General features: G+C 51.5%; 1 protein-coding gene across 2 annotated transcripts in view; it reads left to right on the plus strand.

The window, feature by feature from the left end:
* Positions 1-20327, plus strand: part of Sult4a1 (sulfotransferase family 4A member 1) — a 28996-nt gene that overhangs the window by 1980 nt on the left and 6689 nt on the right. For both annotated transcript variants that reach the window (XM_085831537.1, XM_021183749.3), the window contains exons 2-5: positions 10979-11109; positions 12455-12535; positions 12988-13114; positions 16344-16438. In XM_085831537.1, coding sequence (XP_085687663.1) covers positions 10979-11109; positions 12455-12535; positions 12988-13114; positions 16344-16438 — 434 coding nt within the window. The remainder of the gene's footprint in view (positions 1-10978; positions 11110-12454; positions 12536-12987; positions 13115-16343; positions 16439-20327) is intronic.

A 20327-nucleotide genomic window follows, 5' to 3' on the forward strand; every position in this document is an offset into this window, starting at 1 on the left:
CTCCGCCCTCCCCATCACATCCTGGGAGCCACTTTCCTGAATGGGACCGTCTATGGCCTGGTGTTTCTTGATGGATGCCCCTGCCACTCCCTGTCCCTCCCTCCTCAAGGCCACCGTGCTAGAGCACAGATGCGTTAGGAAGACCCAGGAGCCACCTCCAGGCTCTGTGCTGGCTCAGCTTCTCAACCTCACCCATGACGTTTGAGTAGGGTAGACTGGGAGTCCCACAGCACAGGTGGGGGCTATGGCTTGAGTAGTCACCTGTGTGGCAGGTTCCCTGGGCTCTGCTGGGAGGAAAGCTTTCTTTTCAGAAGTCAGATGACCAGCCTCTGGGTCACTCTGGGGTCAGTTGCCTTGGCACCAACATTGCTGCTGCAGGTGCCAAATGCTGTGTCCAGCAGGGTACTGGGGCCACTCACCTTACCTCCCAGAGAGAAGCCACTGTCAGGTTTGAGCCTGGCTGCCCCTAGCTCTCCTGGCATTTCCTGGATCCACTGACCTCTAGGGCTGAGAGTCTGGGCCTGACAGCAGGATTGGGCCCAGCATTGATCAGGCAGGGGAGTGGTCTCAGTTGGGAGAGGAGAGGAACCAGACCAGAGAAAGACAGCCTCTGTGGCCTTCTGCCCGGACTGCAGGGCCCTTGGAGAGACAGGGTGGACATATCTCAGGTTCTTTGCCTCTGGGAGAGAGGTGGCAATCACTGGCAATTCCCCAGCCCTGTCCCAGTGCTCAGGGGTTGGTGTGTGTGTATGTTTTTGTTGCTGTTATTTTAACACAAGCCTCCTTAAGGGAAGGGCTGGCTCAGGGCTAAGGCCAGGCACCTCCATGCATCGAGCCATCCACCTCGGCATCAGGGGCCCCTAGTGGCTGAAAGGCATTGTCTACTGGAAGAAGGCAGGTGGTGAGGAGCTAGGTTTGATCCTAGTTAGAGGATAGCTTCCAGTCTGTCTAAACTGGACTTGGAGCCAGTTCATGTGTCTGCAAGTTGTTCAGGCTTGCTCCAGCCGGATATAGCCAAGCCTGTCCCCACCTACTTCCATCTCCTGGTTTTGGGATGAACAGCCCAGCCTGGGAAGGCCGTCACAGTAGTAGACATATAGAGAATAGCCAGAAGACTGCGTTGGCCACAGCAGGTCAGATGGTTCTACCAGAGTGACAGTAGAATTGTTACGGCTGAGTAGCTGAGTTGCACCCGGGTGTCCTCTGTGCCCTCATGAGGTCCCTTGGTGTCCCCACTTGTCCTTAGCTCTTCCTTTAGGAGCATCTGCCCAGTGTTTTCTAGTACATGCTCTTTTAGGGGTGCATGCGTCATCACACGGGGTCCTGTACTCAGCTAATAGGCTGCAAGGTGCTGTCTGCACCAGTGGGCAGCAGTGATATCTTCCACCTGAGTGAATGTCCACTCAAGAGAGCTGCAGGCCCTGGAGGTTGGCACTGTGGGGAAAATGAGGCCCAGTGGAGTGGTGTCTTTCCTTAGCTCCCAGAGTCACTGGAGGATCAGGCTGGGTATCCTGGTGAGCTTTCTCTTGTCTTGATAAAATTCCCCTTTGAGCAAAGCAACTTGGAGGGGGGAAAGGGTTTATTCAGCTTACGATTTCTGGTCCCAGTCTATCATTGAGAGAAGTAGGGATAGGAATCTGAGACAGCCTGCAGGCAGGAACTGTGGAGGAACACTGCATGCTGGTTCACCTTGGCTCACACTTTGTAGCTAGTTTTGTTGCACAGCCCAGGACCACCTGCTTAGGGATGGTGCTGCCCACAGTGGGCGGGGCAGGACACCCCCTTTCCCTCCCTCCCCATCCCCCGCATCAGAACCATTCTTCACAGACACACCCACAGGCCAGTGTGAGCTGGCTGGTCCCTGGATTGAGACTCCCTCAGATGCCTGTGGGCTGTATCGAGTTAACAACTGAAGCAAACCAGGATGACCTTGGACCGGGTTCCAGGTTCCTGGGGTTTCTGTAGTGTGGCAAGGTGGTGCTGCCTGAATAGAAGGAGCAAGTTAACACTGGGAACTGGAGCTGCTACTTCCTCTTGGACCCGGCGCAGGTTTTGTTAGCAGTTGAATCAGCGGAAGGTGTACCCTGAGAGGTGAGGTTCCCAGCCCCACCTGTCCTTAACAGGATACCTGGACCCCTGTACAAGCTCTGCACCAGAGGTTGGAGGTCGTCATGTTTGGGAACATGGACATCATAGAACTGATCTGTGGGGTAGTACAGATCCAAGGGGAAGAGAAGTGATGGGTCCTCTCTAGGGAAATAGATGGGTGACTTGTGTTCTATCAGACTGCCTATCTGTGTCCCTCCCTCCCACTCTGTGTGTGTGTCTGTCTGTCTGCCTGTCTCTCCCCTCCCCCATCCCATATGTGCACACACACCTGGACTCCCCCCTCACCTCTCCAGCTGCTTCTGCCTCCCACCCCCACATGGGAGGCTCCTAGCCAGGTAGCAAGGCTTCCTGGAGGATAGTGGTTCTCAACTTGTGGGTCGTGACCCCTTCACAGGGTTCACATTATCTATCCTATGTATCAGATATTTATATTACAACTTAACAACGGTAGCAAAATTACAGTTATGAAGTCGCAACAAGATAATTTTATGGTTGGGAGGAACTGTGTCACAGAATTTGGGAAGGTTGAGAATCGCTGCTGCAGCATAACAGTTACATGCAGGAAAAAGACACCGAGTGGTGTCTTAAGTGTCCTCTCCCACGTCCTGATGGTGTCTGTCCTCAGACAGTGAGGGCAGTACCTTCTCAGCGAGAGCGGTACGGAGGAGGGACTGTCGGGAGTAGTTTGGGTTCCAGAAAGTCTGGAGAGGGCAAGTCCAAGAGCTGGGATGGAAAGTGTTGGGCCGCAGGATCTGGCGGAGGAAATGGCCGTGAAGTAGAAGAGAAGTTTTATAAAAGGATGCCAGTTAGCAGGAAGATAAGTGACTTGGAAGGTTGACATCCGAGTTCCAGAAGAGAGCACAGAGTGAGTGGGGCAGAGATGGTTGACAAGACCGTGGCTTTCAGAACTGGGCTGTTAGCATCGGGCTCAGAGCGAGTGGCTCTATGGACATGCAGCTGTAGAGCAGAACAGCTCCAATGCTCGATGCTGGAGGTGCCAAGGTCGTGTTCTGGGAAGCGGCCTGCGACACCAGCACACCAGCTGCACCTTCAGACTCTTAAGATTCTGGCCTGGGCTTCTGGCCCCAGCCTCGCTGCTGGTCCTGCATTCATGGTGGAGATATTTGCGGTCTGAGTAAGGCAAGAGGAGTGAGGAGGGAGCACGGGTGAGGAGCAGCATGCATCTGAGATAGAGGGAGGTTCCAGGGAGACAGCTGGGTAGGGTGCTTCAGGGTCAGGTCACCAGGTGGGACTGCTGATCTGAGTGGCAGGGACATGTCCTTAAGAGATACAGTGATTTCCCGGTTTAATTTCAGTTATTCATAGCCAAACATGTCTGAGAGCATTTCTACAGAGCAAGGAAGAATTGAGACTCTCTTCCCCTCTCCTTTCCTCCCTTTCTCTGTCCTTTCCATCCTTCTGAGACAAGATTCTCCACACACACATATGTGCTTAAAGCACACACACATGTGCACACACACACACCCCTGGAACATGTACATACACATACACAAAGCATCTTGAGAGAGAGGGACAGTTTATATAACTTTTATTACAGCATGTAGTTATGGTTTCTTTCTTCTTTCTTTCTTTCTTTCTTTCTTTCTTTCTTTCTTTCTTTCTTTCTTTCTTTCTTTCGTCAGGGTTTCTCTGTGAAGCCCTGGCTACCCTGGAATTCATTCTGTAGACCAGGCTGGCCTTGAACCCAGACATCCACCTGCCTCTGCCTCCGGAGTACTGGAATTAAAGGGATTCACAACCACACTGATAGGATAAGTTACTCTTAATCTCTTCCTGTAATTGAACTTTATCATAATTGTGTATGTATTAGAAAAAAAATAATCTGTAGAGCTCAGTGCTCACAGCTTTGGAAGCCTGCTGGGGCTTGGAATGCATCCCTGTGGACAAGGGTGTCTATTGTAGACTAAACTGAGGATGCCCAGGTCTCTCACCACACAGGGAGTGTTTGTTAGACCTGAATTTATGATTATAGAAAACCAGACACAGGAAAACCAAGGCATTGCATGAGAAAGGATACACAATTACTTCATGATCGTACTGGCTGGTTTTGTGTGTCAGCTTGACACAGGCTGGAGTTATTACAGAGAAAGGAGCCTCTCCTGAGGAAGTGACTCCAGGAGATCCAGCTGTAAGGCATTTTCTCAATTAGTGATCAAGAGGGGAGGGTCCCTTGTGGGTGGTGCCATCTCTGGGCTGGTAATCCTGGGTTCTATAGGAAAGCAAGCTGAGCAAGCCAGGGGAAGCAAGCCAGTAAGTAACATCCCTCCATGGCCTCTGCATCAGCTCCTGCTTTCTGACCTGCTTGAGTTCCAGTCCTGACTTCCTTTGGTGATGAATGGCAGTATGGAAGTATAAGCCAAATAAACCCTTTCCTCCCCAACTTGCTTCTTGGTCATGATGTTTGTGCAGGAATAGAAACCCTGACTAAGACAAATTGGTACCATCATAGTGTGGTATTCCTGTGACAACCTGACCATGTTTTGAGGAAGACTGTGGAAGGATTTTGGAACTTTGGGCTAGAAGATCCACTTGGTGTTAAGAGCTATGTGGGATGTTGTGTAGGAGCTTGGAAGATAAAGTTGTTGAGAACAGTGCAGAAGATGGAGGCCTGGCTTGTGAAATTCAGAGGGAAGATTAAAGACTCTTATCAGGGATGTTGCTATTTTGATTGTGAAGATTCTGTGGTTTTGGTTAGCTGGAGCTGAAGAATCAGCCTGTGATTAAGAAGATACCAGAACTACTAAAGCAAAATCTTTGTATTACTGGGACTATTTATGCTGGTTAGCTGGAACTAAGGAATTAGTGGTGATAAGAAGAGACCAGCATTACTGAGATGAACTCTTCGGGGAAGGGTTTTCTGAGAGCACAAAGAGGTTGTATTCCAGAGATAGCCAAGGTTGTACCTTGTGCTGAGGCTGGACTTGGTAACGTGTAAGAGTCTCTCGGGTAGTACTGGTTTTGAAGGCATGAAGGGGCCATGAAGAGCAGCTGAGGCTTGGCACTGTGAGAAGCCATGGAAGGCCATTGGTGAAGGTGCAGCCTCAGTTGCAATTGATGGCCCAGGACTGAAGGGGTCATGCAATGAGTTGAGGCTTGGCACCATGAAGACAGCCTATGAGAGGCTATTGGTGAAGCCTAGTTGCAGCAAGACAGCAGTGTTCTGGAGATGAGAGTACCATGAGATGACCACCAGGAACAGCAGCAGTAAGGTACAGGCAGATGGAGCCTAGAAGATAAGCTGTATGCTGTCGCAGGTCACCTCCACTCCAGCGGACAAGAAAGACACGGACAGCAAGGCGGGTTCACGCAACAGCTTCTTTACTTCAGGCTTTTCCCCTACAGCTCTCTTCCCCAGCAGCTTCTTCTTCCTCCATCCTTCTTGCAGCTTTCTCTCTTACAACTCTCCTTCTTCAGCAAGGGTAACAACAACTATCCTATACTCATGCCGCCTGACTCAGGCAGCCCAAGCATGCAGCCTCACTGCGCATGCTCGCATGCTCGGGTAAGGCAGTAACCATCTTGGCCCATGCAGCCGCACCCGCTTCCTGCAGTATGCTACAAAGGGCAGGGCTGGAGAAGTGACCCAAGCCCTTAGAGGAACCCAGAAAATCATGTGTGAATCCCAGACTTTGGATAGAGTTTGATTTTGCTTTTGATTGTGACTGTGCCCTGATATTTTTCCCTCTTGAAGTAATAAACTATTTTAGAGGAGCCCACAGTTAAATAGACTTTGAATTGTAAAAAGATTTTGAATTTTAAAAGAGATTGGGTATTTAAAAGGGATTGAAACTTTAATAGATAAGAATTTTAAAGACCGTGGGACTTTTAAAGTTGTTTAGATCTTGGGGATGAGTAAGAAAGTAAGGGCTGAGGCTTAAAAGTGATGTGTTTGTGTGTCAAGTTGACAAGGGATCAGTTCTACTCGCTGGGTTTGTGTTTGTCAACTTGACTCAAGTTGGAGTTATCACAGAGAAAGGAGCTTCCCTTGAGGAAGTGCCTCCATGAGATCCAGCTGTAAGGCATTTTCTCAATTAGTGATCAAGTGGGGAGGGCCCCTTGTGGGTGGTACCAACCCTGGGCTGGTAGTCTTTGGTTCTATACGGAAGCAAGCTGAGCAAACCAGGGGAAGCAAGCCAGTAAGAAACATCCCTCCATGGCCTCTGCATCAGCTCCTGCTTCCTGACCTGCTTGAGTTCCTGTCCTGACTTCCTTTGGTGATGAACAGCAATGTGGAAGTGTAAGCTGAATAAACCCTTTCCTCCCCAACTTGCTTCTTGGTCATGAGGTTTGTGCACAGTAGAAACTCTAAGACAATGATGTACTGTACATGGAATAGGTAGGTGTACATATGTCTGTTTGTCTGTCTGTATGTATGCAGGTATGCATGTGTATGTATGTCCCTAAGAAATACAGTACTCCTCTCTTGCCTTAAGCACATGTTTAGATCCACATTGTGCTATGGTTTTCTGGGAGGAGGGCATGTGTTGAGGTCCTGTGTGAAGATCAGTAGATCATTTGAGAGACACAGGATGTGAATGATAACACATTACTTGGAGGTTGAGCCAGCTGAGCCTTGGCCTCTGGAAGTAGGGTCTAGGGGAGGAGATGGGATTTTCTTCCCTACATTCTACTGTACTTAGACTGGTTAAACTCGATAGCAGTGTGGCTTTGGTGAACGCTATCAGTGAAAATTAAAGGTCCCATCCCCAGAAACCTGGGGATGCTGGGCCCTGCTCCCATTAGCATCTTCTCTCCAGAATTCTGGGACGATTTTGCTGGTCTCCTTGAGTGTGTTGACAGGCTGCAGGTCCCCGGATTCCTGGGCAGGTCCACTCCTGAATTCCAGGATCATCCATATATCTCGACTTAGGACTCAGGTCAAAGCGTCCTGTCAGCCACCACCAGGACATTGGTACTTTGTCACTCAAGCTTTGGCTCTGTCAGCGAAGTGATCTGTGCATGGCATTGGTCCACCAGTGCACAGAGCCAATGGAGAGTCTGGCTGCTTTCCCAGCTGACAGCTGTCTCCCCTGTAGGTTGTGCGTGCTGGGGTACAGCAGGCTGGTAGCTCAGGGGCTCCCTCCTCCAGGAGGCCATGTCTTTTGTATATTTCGAGGTGTCCCGGCATGATGGTGGCCACTACAGCAGCATGAAGGCCTGTTCGGACTTCCCTGTTGCCCTTGTTCCCAAGTTCTTGTGTGGGTTTGGCTGTAGCCCCTGGCCCTGCTCTTTCCAGCTCTGATGTGGCCTTAGCTGCCACTCTGCACTTGGTGACCCATTGAGAGAGAGGCACCTCTACACCCTGCTCCGGAGCCCAGGGTTGGTGTCTGGAGGACCCACACAGGATCTTAATCAGGAGCTAGCCCAGCCTGTTAGCCTGTTGTGGGCTGCGATTTAAGGTCCTTAGGCATGGATGTCCTAGCGGGAGGACGTGCCCACAATCTGCATACTTGGTATTCATCAGCCACTGAGCACTTGCTGGCTCTTTCTGTGTCTTCTGCAGAAGGGAGGGTTTGCTTTTTTTATTTATTTAATTTATTTATTTATTTTTATTTTTTTATTTCAAAAAATGTAAGAGCTTTGCTTATTCTTAGAGAATTTCATACGTGTATAAAACACGTTTTGGTCATATCTGTCCTCTGTTTCCCACTCTAGTCTTTTCTGGGTCCTTCAGTGCCTCCCCCTCCCAACTTCATGGCATTTAAATAAACAACCTACTGAGGTTCTTAGTGCTGCCTGTGTGCATTGGGTGGCTGGGAGCTGTTTTGGCTCCCGTGGTTGCTGTTCCCAGCATGGATTTGCAGTGGAGGCAAGGCTGGACTTGAAGATAGAGGTGGATTTGAAGTACAGTTCAGGTCTGTTTGGGACATGAGGGCTGAAGGCAGGATAGAGCCTGTTAAAAATAGATCATGAAGATTGACCAAGAGAGACCCATTTCAGGGCCTTTCTTGGAAACTAGCTGAACCTGAGTGGACAGTACTCACCAGAAGTGGCAGGCAAGCTGGCCTCACCAGGGCCTTGGCACTTTCTGGCCTTTCAGCCTCGTTTGTAAGTGTGTGTGTGTGTGTGTGTGTGTGTGAGAGAGAGAGAGAGAGAGAGAGAGAGAGAGAGAGAGAGAGAGAGAGAGAGAGAGAGAGAGACCTTCCTCTTCCAGCTATGGCCTAGAATCCTCCCTGTGTGACTGAAAAGCCTTGTGTTGAAGGCCGTTTCCTCACTGGTGACTTTGCTTCCTGGTGTCTGAGCTGCCTCCTGTCTGCCATGCGCAGCTCAGTGTGAGCTGTGTTCAGATGGCAGGCCCTTGGTGATGGATGGACCACCAAAGCATCTTGGCTTTCTGGCTATAGCTAAGATCTGGCCTCGGGTGTATGGCTTCTGGGCTGTTGGCACAGCAGGAATAGCATGAAAGACAGAGCAGCAGGCCTTTGCTTGATGGGTGACAGTTGGTAGATAGGTAGAGGGAGAAGGCAGGGAGAAAGGGCTTTTACAGAGGAACAGCAAGGAGTAAGGGAGAAAAGTCTCTCTGACTCTATTTCTGTCTGTCTGTCTGTCTCTCTCTCTTACACATACACACACAGAGAGAGAGAGAGAGAGTTAAGGCTTTGTAAAGTCTTGCTGTTTCTGTTTTTTGTTTTTTGTTTTTTTGAGACAGGGTTTCTCTGTATAGCCCTGGCTGTCCTGGAACTCACTTTGTACACCAGGCTGGCCTCGAACTCAGAAATCTGCCTGCCTCTGCCTCCCAAGTGCTGGGATTAAAGGTGTGCGCCACCATGCCCGGCTAAATTCTTGCATTTTAACTAAAAAAAATTTTTTTAAAAGATAGGATCTTGCTCTGTAACTCAGTGTACCCTCCAACTCAATCCTCCTGCCCCAGTCTCCTGTCTCCCAGTGTTGAATTATAGGTGTGTGTGTGTGTGTGTGTGTGTGTGAGTGTGTGTGTGTGTGTGTGTGTGTCTAGACATGGTTTGAGTTCTCATTTTTATGAAGTGCAAAGACCCCTGGAAATAGATGGGCAGTGTGATTTGGCTTCCAGGCCTAAGCTCTGACTATGCTACCTTGAAACCATGTCGGGCATGTTTACTGGACAGCCGCTGAGAGAGGTGTGTGGCCTTTGAGGAAGTAGTTTAGCCATGGAGACAGTATCGCTATGGGTAGGAAAGCTCAGATTTGGTCACACCTGGTCACACCTGTGGTGGGGGTCAGGGTTTGCTGAGGTGTGATGAAGGTGAGGTGATTCGGTGTGAACAGCTTTTGAAGGTGTGGATTGCTGAGGTGTTGGAGAAGGGCTGTGGATGAGACTCCATCTCTACTGGCCTGGTGGGATGTGTGCATTATCCACAAGGCCTGGCACCTATGGTGGGTGTGTCTGCATGGTTGGGAAGGCCAGAGGAGAAGGACCAGCCATAGGAACCAAAGCTCAAAGAGAAGGAATGTGTTCACCTCTCTTCTTTGAGTTCCTGGGAGATTAGCCAAGCTTTCTGGGAAGTACCTGCTCCCATGCCTTGGGAAGTGGAGGGCACAGGGGCTGGAGAACTCCAGACATGTTTGCCTGCCTCTCTCGTCTCCTTGCTGACTGTCGCTTGGCTGACCTGCCTGGCCCTGACGCCCTAGCTCAGACTGTGTGCCCCCACATCGCCCAGGCATCCTGCTGGATGTGACTCATGCACGGGGATTAGAATGCAGTGGGGGCGGCCAGGCTTAGCATGGTGGGAGTTCAGTGAGGGTCTGAATGGCAGTGTGTGCTCTGAGTGTCCGAGGGCTTCTGAGAAGGCAGGCTGTGGGTGTGGAGATGCTGTAACCACCTGAGAGGCTGAGTTCGTGAGGAAGAAAGCTAAGCCTGAGCCAGGGTGAACAAGGGGAAAGTTTGTGGAAGTGACTGAGGTTGGAGTCAGTGGTATCCGATCTGAGGGGACTGATGGTCCCCAAGTCCAGCAGGAGACCCATCCGTCATGTCATGCTGCTTTGGGAAGATGGGGGTTTATTCACAGGTCCTTAGCCCCTTGTGCCACTATGCCCATGTCTCCTGGTGGGTCCCTCTCTGTATCACGTAGCTCATGTGTGGACTCAGCTCTGACCTTGGCCTTGGCCATCTCCTGCTGTCTTGTGGAGCAGGCTGTGTAGCGCAGGCTGCTGCAGGCAGAATTGATCTGTGTCTCTTTGTGATCACAACTTCCACATGCCTCCCAGGAGGGGCAGTGAGAGACCTGAGACCCTGCTTCTCTTTATGTCTCCGAGTGAGTGACCACTTCGTGTGGACTTGTCTCCATCACCCCAGCTCCTTTCGCAAAGGAACAGCCTGAGTTGCACCTAGGTCCTGGGTCCTCCCCACCTTGAGTGTTTCGTGTCTGTCCTTCCTTGCCACGTGTGTCTCATCACGTGACCACCAGTGTTTTCAGGCAAAAATGAATGACAAAGCCAGAAGGAATGATCTGGGACGTTCCTGTTGGCTTGTTTCCCTTGAGGAACATGGGCGGCATGTGTGCTTGGCTTAGTAGACCCTGGGCAGATGAAGGTAGCTGAGGTTACACCTCTGAGTCTGGTGGAAAGTTCAGCTCTTGGGAGCCTCAGTTGAACTTGGTCCCCACCACAGTCTGTGGGGTAGCAGGAACATTCTGCTCGTTTTCCCAGCTGTCCTTCCCCAAGTGAACGCTGAGGTAAGCTGCAAGCTGGTCACTGGCAGCTGTGGTGGGCTCAGGCCTCACGTCCTGCCTAGGCCTCTCGCTCTTGGTTCCTCTTCAGGCTCCTCTTGCTCCCTGAGCTCTGTGCCCACTTCTCAGGCATCAGGAGTTTCGTTGACTGTGGGGCTGGCTCGGTGGCTCCTCTGAGCACCCTTCCTTGCTTCTCCACCCAGGTACAAGCTTGCTGCAAGAGGTGGTCTACTTGGTGAGCCAGGGTGCCGACCCTGATGAAATCGGCCTGATGAACATTGACGAGCAGCTGCCGGTGCTGGAGTACCCACAGCCGGGGCTGGACATCATCAAGGTACTTGCGTGACCCCCTTTCTTCATAGTTCAGTAACAGTGGCTTCTCGATAGGCTCCTGAGGGCTCATGGGACAACTGAGGGCCTCCAGGCAGTTCCAGCTAACCAGGAGGAAGAGACGGACAGGTCTGAGTTTTTGACTGTGACCTTGGGACCAGTCAGGTACAGATGACTGATGTCAGTGGCAGGAAGTTTATGAGGTGGAGAGGAAATACATCCATGTGTTTGGTTATGGCCTGGGGGACCACGGGAATGAAGCAGCGGGTCCTGCTCCTCTCCTCATCTGTCTAGGGAGCCGGGAAGGACGTGTTTGAATAAAATCTTTGGTATCAAGAATTAGATTAGTGGGCTGGAGAGATGGCTCAGTGGTTAAGAGTCTGACCTCTGATTCCTCTACCAGAGGCCCTGAGTTCAATTCTCATCAACCACACAGTGGCTCACAACCATTTGTAATGGGATCCGACGCCCTCTTCTGGTGTGTCTGAAGACAGCTGCAGTGTACTTATATAAATAAAGTAAATATATCTTTTTTTTTTTTTAAAGAATGAAATTAGTTAGGTATGGTAGCTTCTACCTATTGCCCCAGCACTGGAATTGTTGAGGCAGGAGAGTAACATGAGTTTGAAGCCAGCCTGGGCTGCGTGATAAGATCCTGTGTCAGCAGTAAGAGGGTTTGTGCATTCTGTCCCTTAGAGGTATCGGGACCTTTTTTTCCGTTCCATCCCTGGCTCCCTCTGTAGCCCCCTTTGCAGCCCTCACCTCACCTACCTGCCTTTCTGCTAGATAAGTAAGCATTGTGGGATGTATCTCTGAGAGCCCCACTCCTCGTGTCCCGGCGACAGATGCCTCCTGCTCTTGGTGAGCTTGTTTCTGACTTTACCTGTCATCTGGAGGTTGTCTTCCTGTCTGAGGTCTGTGCTGGTCACATTGACTCCTCCTCAGGAAACACTGGGAGTGTGGGGTGCCTCTTCTCTGAAGTGTCCTCACATGTGGGTGCTGCTCCCGCCTCAGGGACAGTAGTGAACTGACAGTTGCCACCTCATAGGGCAGGAAGTCGTGATGGCTACAGAGCTGGGAACGGTGCACCAGGAGGCAGCAGACATCTAAAGGGCATCCAGAAGGAAGAGAGGAACATAGCCCCCCAAGACTCATAGTCCAAGGGGAAGCTGACAGGATGCGGGTCTCTGCACAGAGGGCTGAGGGATTTCCATGATTCCCTGGAAAGACCTGTTAGAAAGGCCCTGGGAGGAGAGAAGAGGTGTGTGTGTGTGTGTGTGTGTGTGTGTGCTCACACACATGCATGTGCACACATGTACATGATATAACAGCCACACATCTTCTCGCAGGAACTGACGTCTCCCCGCCTCATCAAGAGCCACCTCCCATACCGCTTCCTGCCCTCTGACCTCCACAATGGGGACTCCAAGGTAACCTACGTCATATCTCTCATCCCCCCACTTCCTCGTTAAGAACCCTAGGCCTCTGAAATAGCTCCAGATGCTGTTCGCTATCCCTGGCCCAGGACCCCTCTTAGATGATGTCTGTAGTACCCTCTCCATGCTTACGAGGTAGCCGGTATTCTCTCACAGTTGAGCATTGGAGGATGCAGTCCACTATGATCCCTGTTCCTGTCTCCGTCCTCAGTTACAAAGTTGCCAGGCACCAGTGCTCCCTGTTCCTGTCTCCATCCTCAGTTACAAAGTTGCCAGGCACCCTTCTCCTACAGATGCAGTCGTGCCCACATAAAGCATTGCAGTAAAACAGTCACATGCTCACCCAGATAGTCAGCCTGTGGGCCAGAGCCCATCCGTGCCTGGAATGAGCAAGGGGACACCTGGCCAGCAGGAAGTGGGGTGACCCATCACTCTGCCTCCCGCAGGTCATCTACATGGCTCGCAACCCCAAGGACTTGGTGGTATCTTACTATCAGTTCCACCGCTCGCTGCGGACCATGAGCTACCGAGGCACCTTCCAGGAGTTCTGTCGGAGGTTCATGAACGACAAACGTAAGTGCCACAGGGTGTGTGTGCTCTCCCCTATAACTACCAGCCAGAGCTGGGGCTTCCTGGGAAGCCCTGTCTGTAACGGTACCTTACCTGCCACCGTGCAGATGGGGCTTCAGTTATCGTCAAATGGAGGAGGCGCTGAGGCTGGGGAGCTGTGGGTCTTCGAGGTGGTGCAGATCCTGGGACTTCTGAGTCCTGCTCCCCACCGCCCTGCGGGTTCTCCAGTTACACATCTGGCCTTCCTGCCTGGGTTCTTAGTGAGGTGAGAATGACAACTGTGAGCTCGGAAGCCCGTGTCTCTATGCTGTGAATGCAGTGTGAAGAGAGAGCAGTGAGAAGGCCACCACTGTGTGTGAGTCATCACAGGGGCTGGACTTCAGGGGCTAGCAGTGATGCAGAGCAGGGTGTTTCGGATGTATACTTCCTGTTGGCTCCTTTCTGCCTGGGGTAGAGGGACAGGACCTTTCCACCCAACCCTATCCCACTCCACTTGCCTTCTAGGAAGTCAGGGACCATAGGGGGAAGCAGCCCTGTCCCCATCTCTGTCTTCACCCCTGTGGGTCTTGTGGTTGGTAAAGAACAGTGTGGTGTGCACCCAGTCATGAAGAAGGGGTTATATCATGGGTTCCTTGGTCCACACTGAGACTGTCCACTCCCTGAGTCTGAAAACACGTTAACTGCTCAGTGTGGCTCCCCAGGGGTCCTGAAGGGAGGTTGTGAGTCACAATGAGAACAGAGTGGGTAACAGTGAAGCCTCAAGTACTGGAGGCCACAGGGCAGCCTCCAGGGGCCTCCTACCCAGGCTGTGGTGTAGACACCCTGTAGGGTAGGCTGCGGCAGGCACACTGGGCTACTTGCAATTGGAAGAAAAACCCACAGGGGCCCAATTCTGTTAAACATGGCTTCAGCCATGCCCTCTGCCCAGAGCTGGTACTCTATTCCCATGTGCAGTGGGAAACTGCAGCACCTGTTCCCCAGAGTCCCTGAGCCTGCTGCAGGCTCCCACCCAGCTTCTTTCCCTGTGCACTATTGGGGTACCCCATTTGGGATTCCCAGGTGTGAATAGCACCATCGTGACAGCAAGAGTCTGCCACAATCGGTTTCTGTACTCTCAGCCAGAGGTGTTAAAATCTCCCTGTTCACAGTTCAAAGCCACAGGTTCAAGGCTATGCACTCTGGCCTGTATCCTACTCAAAACATCTGACTTGGGTGCTCACTTCCCCAGCTCCACTCTTAGCCTCTCAGTGACCACAACATGCTGATCTTTCTTCCCTATCCAAAGCTCAAAAGAAAGTGGCAGCTGAGGGAAGGAGCATTAAAACATTTCCCGGCCAGGATGGTGGCACAGGGCCGTAACCCCAGCTGCTCAGGGACTAAGGCAGATATGTAGGTTCAAGGCTAGCCTGAGCTACAGAGTGAATTCAAGGGTAGCCTGGTCAACTTAATGAGACTTGGTCTCAAAATGAAAGGTAGTGAGAAGGCTGGGGATGCAGGCGTGCTTGGCTAGCATGGCAGGCCCTGGGTTTGATGTCCCCAGTATAGGACAGAGCAGAGAGAGAACGGAGCAGGCACTGTGAGGAAGATGTGCATAAGAATGCTGATGGCCTGAGACTCCAGAGCTGGGGATAAGGGATGTCCAGGTCAAGTGGCATGCCTGTGGAACCTTTGGGCAGGGCCAGTGGTATAATATGTGCACTCTCTGGGCAGTCTTCCTATGGCAGAAGCCCATGGTGGACAGTCTGTGGACAGGGTCGTTTCACAGATGCTGTGTTGGCAGTGGTCTGTGGACGGACACTGACCTGTGCTGCGTGGGAAGTACTTCAGAGGTGGCTTCTTCCTTAGGTGGGGTCTGTGTTGAGCTATAACATCCTGCAGGCCTTGGGTAAGTGGCTTCATGGTCCTAACATAGTGAGGTATGGAGAGAAGCAGAGGGTTGGGACAGAGATCCTTCTCTGGAGACTGAGCTCCCATTAGCATGTGTGTATCTCCTTCCTCGGTGGCCCCAAGTACAGAGGCAATGGGGTGTTTCTGGTCTCCCTGGTAGCAGTCAGCATGCCTTGCTTGGTTCATGGTCCTGGTTGGCCTTTCTTGTGCAGCATCATGTCACCAATGGGGTCCAGGCTGTCTGGAAGTCCTGTGCCTTCTCTGGGCGTGGGGAGAGCTTCCCCCTGTCTTTTCTAGGCTGCTTGCCTTCCTCCTGCCTCAGGACCTCATCTGCTGGGACTGAGCTGCACAGATCCAGATCTCATGGATCTAGACCAGAGTCCAGGCTTCCACGGCAGTTGTCCCCTTGTGACCTGGCTTGCCACTGTTCTTTCCTGAGACTCAGCTCTGTAAAATGAATAGATTTGCCAAGAGGGGTTTGCAGGGGTCAAACAGGTGTGTCTGAGTGGGGTGTGCTAGGTTGTGTCTGACTGGGTTATACCTGTGCAGGTCCATGGTACCCTAGTACAACTCTACCAGGGAGCTTGCAGGTGGCCCTGAGGATGGAGCCCCATCCATGCCTCTGTATCTTCTTACTCCTCAGAAGGGTTCAGGTATCACTTCTTTATAGTATCTCATAGAGCCCCCCCCCCTTTGCCATCCCCCACAGCAGCATGGCACGAAGTCCATCACAGGCCTGCGCAGTTTGGCCAAAAAGATGGCAGCACAGTGGAACTTGTCACTAGGAAGGCTGTGACATAGCTTGCAGACTGGACCGAGTCCTCTTATACTTGCCAAATGCCTAGCCCAGACCTGAGGTGCCATGGTGAGGTGAGGCCATGCTGTGGCACATATTGTCTGTGTGACAGTGCAGGGTTCCCACCTCTCTTTAATCGCCGGTTTCTCTGACAGTGTCTGGGGTCATTCAGAAGTCATGGGGCGGGGCCTTGTTCTGGAACTATCTCAGAGCTTCACACCCCCAGCCTACTCCACCTGCCTCTTTTGTTCTGATTCCTCTGAGCATTGTTTTTTCTCATTGACACTAGCATATTCACTGTGTCCTCTTATCTTCAGAGCACCTCCTGCTGTGTCAGGTCTTCAGGGCATCCTGAAGTACTTAGGCTGGGTAGGGGTGAAGATCGTTGACAAGAGCAGGAGGGGTGAGGGCCTTTAATGGTTTCTTCCTTCCCGGGAGACCCCATAGTTTCCTTCCCAGCAGCTGGGCAGGAGCTGGGCATCCTGTGGGAGGGGCAAGAACACCTACACAGTTCCCTTCCCAGCTGTGCCCCTTTCTCTGTTTCCACAGTGGGCTATGGCTCCTGGTTTGAGCACGTTCAGGAATTCTGGGAACATCGAATGGATGCCAACGTGCTTTTCCTTAAGTATGAAGACATGCACCGGGTGAGTAGTTGGGGGTTGGGACTGTGTCGTCCTTGCCGAGAGGCGCTGTCCATGGTTCTGGAGCTGTCCGTGGTGCTAGCACCAAGTGGAGGCAACGGAGGGATCTGCACAATTCCTTCCATGCCCAGAGATGCATGTGGTCTTACGTCCCTAGTCCAGCTCATGGCCCCTGTTGGGCCTCTGTTGAGACAGGCTGGTGTCCAGTGATGTCATGGAAAAGCCCGTTTCTTGGCTTTACTGCCTTAGCAACAGATGTAGGACCTTGGCCATTCTCATTTGTTGTCTCAAAACCATCACCTTGGTGACTGTGTGAGGGCAGTATGCCGGGGTAGTTGAGTCCCTTTGCCTTCTGCGTCAGCTTTTGGGATGCTTGTGACCTTGTGTGTTAGCCTGTGGTGTCCCCTCCCTGTCTCTCCTTGGTGCTCAGGGAAGGAGGTCATTATTGATTTGTGTGGATGTGACGTCTTACTCTGTGCAGGTTCTGCTGGGTATGGCTGTGGGAGCACTGGGTGTATGAGCATTTTGGGTGCCTTGATAACTGCATATTCATTCTCTCTCTCTCTCTCTCTCTCTCTCTCTCTCTCTCTCTCTCTCTCTCTCTCTCTCCCTCCCTCCCTCCCTCCCTCCCCCTCCTTCTTTCTCTTTCTCCACCCCTTTCTGTTTTTGGAGGTAGAGTTTCTCTGTGTAGTCCTGGCTGTCATGAAACTAACTCTATAGACTAGTCTGGCCTCAAATTCAGAGATCCGCCTGCTTCCACCTCCTGAGAGCTGGGATTAAAGGTGTGTGCTACCATCTCCCAGTGGTTTCTCTCAGGCCAAGAGCAAGCCTGGCCTTGACCTCGCTCCCTCTGAGCATCTTACCCTTATCTTCACTTCACTGCAGACCCTTCCCTTCCTGTCTCAGGCCCCTCGTTACCCTGGCCCCACAACTCCCAAGCTGCTCTGTCATGGTCTGCAGTGATTCCCTTACTTTGCTACAGCAGGTAATGGTTACTGGGTTCCTGTAACCCAGCCTTCTGATGAGACCCTTCCCTCCTCATTTGGCTGCCAAGATAACACCCTCATCTCCCATGGTCCCCTTCTCTCAGATTTATTTTATGGGGTTTTGGTTTTGGTTTGGTTTTGCCTACATGTATGTATGTGCAGCACGTGCATGCTGGTGCCCAAAGAGGTCAGAAGAAGGTATTGGATCTGGAGTTAGGAATGGTTGTAAGCCACTGTGTTTATGTTGGAAACCATACTTGGGTCCTCTGCAAGAGCACCAAGTGTTGTTAACTCTGAGCTGCCTCTCCAGCCCCACGTCCGGCATCTCTTGCTGTTTTCCCATCTCCTGACTGCAGATGCTCGCACACCACAGATGCTCACACAGCACAGGCCTCAGCCCAGGCCTTGTTTCTCATCGTTTCTTCTGTTCACTTCCTGTGGCGTCATTCCTTTGCCAGGTTTGGAGCTCTGCTGCCACTGTGCACACAGCTGGCTGTGGGCATCCCGAGACACATGTCTGTGTGGTTGTCTGAGTGAGACCCAGGACTTGATGCACCCAGACCAAGCTCTCCCTATCCCTCATCTCAGTTCAGGGCAGGCTGCTCTGCCTTCCGGGGTTGCTCAGCCGGAATTCTCTATTTGTCCCAATGTCTCTTTCACACAGTGCATCTGTGTCCCAAGTCCTGTTAGCTCAGTGCTTAAATCCTCACACTTACCCAACCAGTTGTGCCTAGGTCTGCCTGTCTTTCTGTCCATGCCTGCATCTCTCCATCCTGTTACTGAGTTATAATCTGAGTCTTTACTCCTGGCTTCCTTCCTGGCCTCTCTACCAAGTTCTCTCATCACAGGGGCTGTGCCTACTGGTGCTGAAATTTCATCATCATTTATCTTGTCACAGCCCATGTGGCCATGGGTGATCGTCCCAATTCCTGGATACCTTAACCTCCCTGACTGCCTTGGTATTGCTTGATCCTGTCTCCCTGCTTCTGTTTCAGGCCTGTGCGTTTGCTCTTGCCATCCAGAATGTTCTTCGTGTATCTACGTGGATTGCCCTCTTACCTCTGTCTTGTCTGCTCCTAGGCCATTTTGTCAGCAGGCCCCTCCCTTGTGTGTGTGTGTGTGTCTGTGTGTATGTGTGTGTCTGTGTGTCTGTGTGTGTGTGTGTGCTCATGTGTTCAAATCAATAACTGGCAGGTTTCAGGCTCTTAGCCACTGCTTTCAGAGTGAGAGAGAGAGAGAGAGTGACCCGCAGGGTGGAGACACCTATGTACCCTTTCCACGGGAAGACTGAGATGCTGAGAGTCAAAAGCATGTGCAGGTCTTTTGCTGGAAAAGGCTAAGGGTACACAGGCCTGGGATGCAGTGAGCTGGGTTCAAGTGTCCTCTTGAAGTTCATAACTAGGGCCGACCAAGGCCAAGCCATACTGTCCACTGTGTCAGGGGAGTGAGATGGTTAATGGGAGGAGCTGGGGCAGAGGTCAGAGAGATTGGAGGTATGTTAGAGCGTGGCAGCCTATGTGGACTTGCACATGACCTTGGAAATCTGATCGGAAACTGGTTGAAGGCGCTAGGGGGGAGGGTCGGTGAGGGGCTCATGAAGGGACCTGGGTGACGATGGCTCCTGATCACTGGGAAGGGCTGGATAGAGGTTGTGGTGATATGGTGTCCACCCTATCGCCTAATATGCCATCCTGGATGTCCCCTCTGCAGTGACTCTGGGCTGGGCTTATGCACTGGGGGCCCATGAGTACCAGAAAGCATGCAGTAGTGGAAGAAGTAGAGGGAAGGTTTGTGCCATGGGGCTTGCCTACCCAGGGGTGCTGGCTACCTGATGGGACCCAGCCATCCTGCTGGAAAATCTGTAGGAGGTGCAGTGGGCATTAGGCTACAGCCTTGCTAACTGCTGCTGGTGGCTGAGAATCCCTAGGTAGTAAGGCCTGACCTTTATCCCCATACGCAAGGGAAGACTCCCTGGTAGCCTAGATGCCCGTTTGCAGAGAACCACAGGGGGATGGGTGTATTTCAGAGGATTCTGTCCATAGTCCATCTGTGATTTGTCGATTCTGACTCTCAGGTGGGGTGGGGGGCATGCTTCAGGGATCAGTTACCCTATGGAGCGCAGGAAACCAAGAGGGGCCAGAGGTTGGGGAATTCCTTTCAAAGGCTCACCCCTAGTGATGGCTTCTTCCAGCCAGGCCAGGCCTCATAAGGATTCTATTGTTTCCAAAAACAGCACCCCCAGCTTGAGGCCAAGCATCAGTACCTGGACTTATACGGGACATTTTAGTTAGACACATGACTACTGTGTGATTTCTTTTTAAAAAAATCATTTAATTATGCACGTGTATATGGGTTTGTACACATGGGTGCAGGTGCCCATGGAAGTCAGAAGAGGGCATCAGATCCCCCCTGAATCTAGAGTCGCAGGCAGTTGTGAACTGTCACACATGGGTACTGAGACCAGAACTCCAGTCCCCTGAATGAGAAGTGTGTATGCTTGATGGCTGAACCATCTTTCTGATCTTTGTGTCCTGCCTTTTAGGGCGCATCAGCATCACCCCGAAGGTGCAGCTAATAACAGGAGCTCCCTGACGGGGTATGCTCACCTCTAACCATTCACTGAAGTTATTTGCTTTAGTGTCTAATCTGCATTGCATATTTTTCCAGAAACTTCACCGGTAGCTACTGAGGTCTTTGATGGAGACTAGGGGGCTAAGATTATTTGTTTGAGACAGAATTTTTTTTTCTGGGTAGCCCTAGGTGTTCAGGAACTCACTCTTTAGACCAGGCTGGCCTCGAACTCAGATCTGCCTACCTCTGCCTTGAGTGTGGGGATTAAAGGCATGCGCCACCATGCGCTCACTGCCTGAGATTATGTTTTTTTGTTTAATTTTAACCTTTTTATT

Source organism: Mus caroli, unplaced genomic scaffold (assembly GCF_978045245.1).
Source record: "Mus caroli unplaced genomic scaffold, Mus_caroli_1 scaffold_16, whole genome shotgun sequence".
In the NCBI taxonomy this organism is placed as follows: Eukaryota; Metazoa; Chordata; class Mammalia; order Rodentia; family Muridae; genus Mus; species Mus caroli.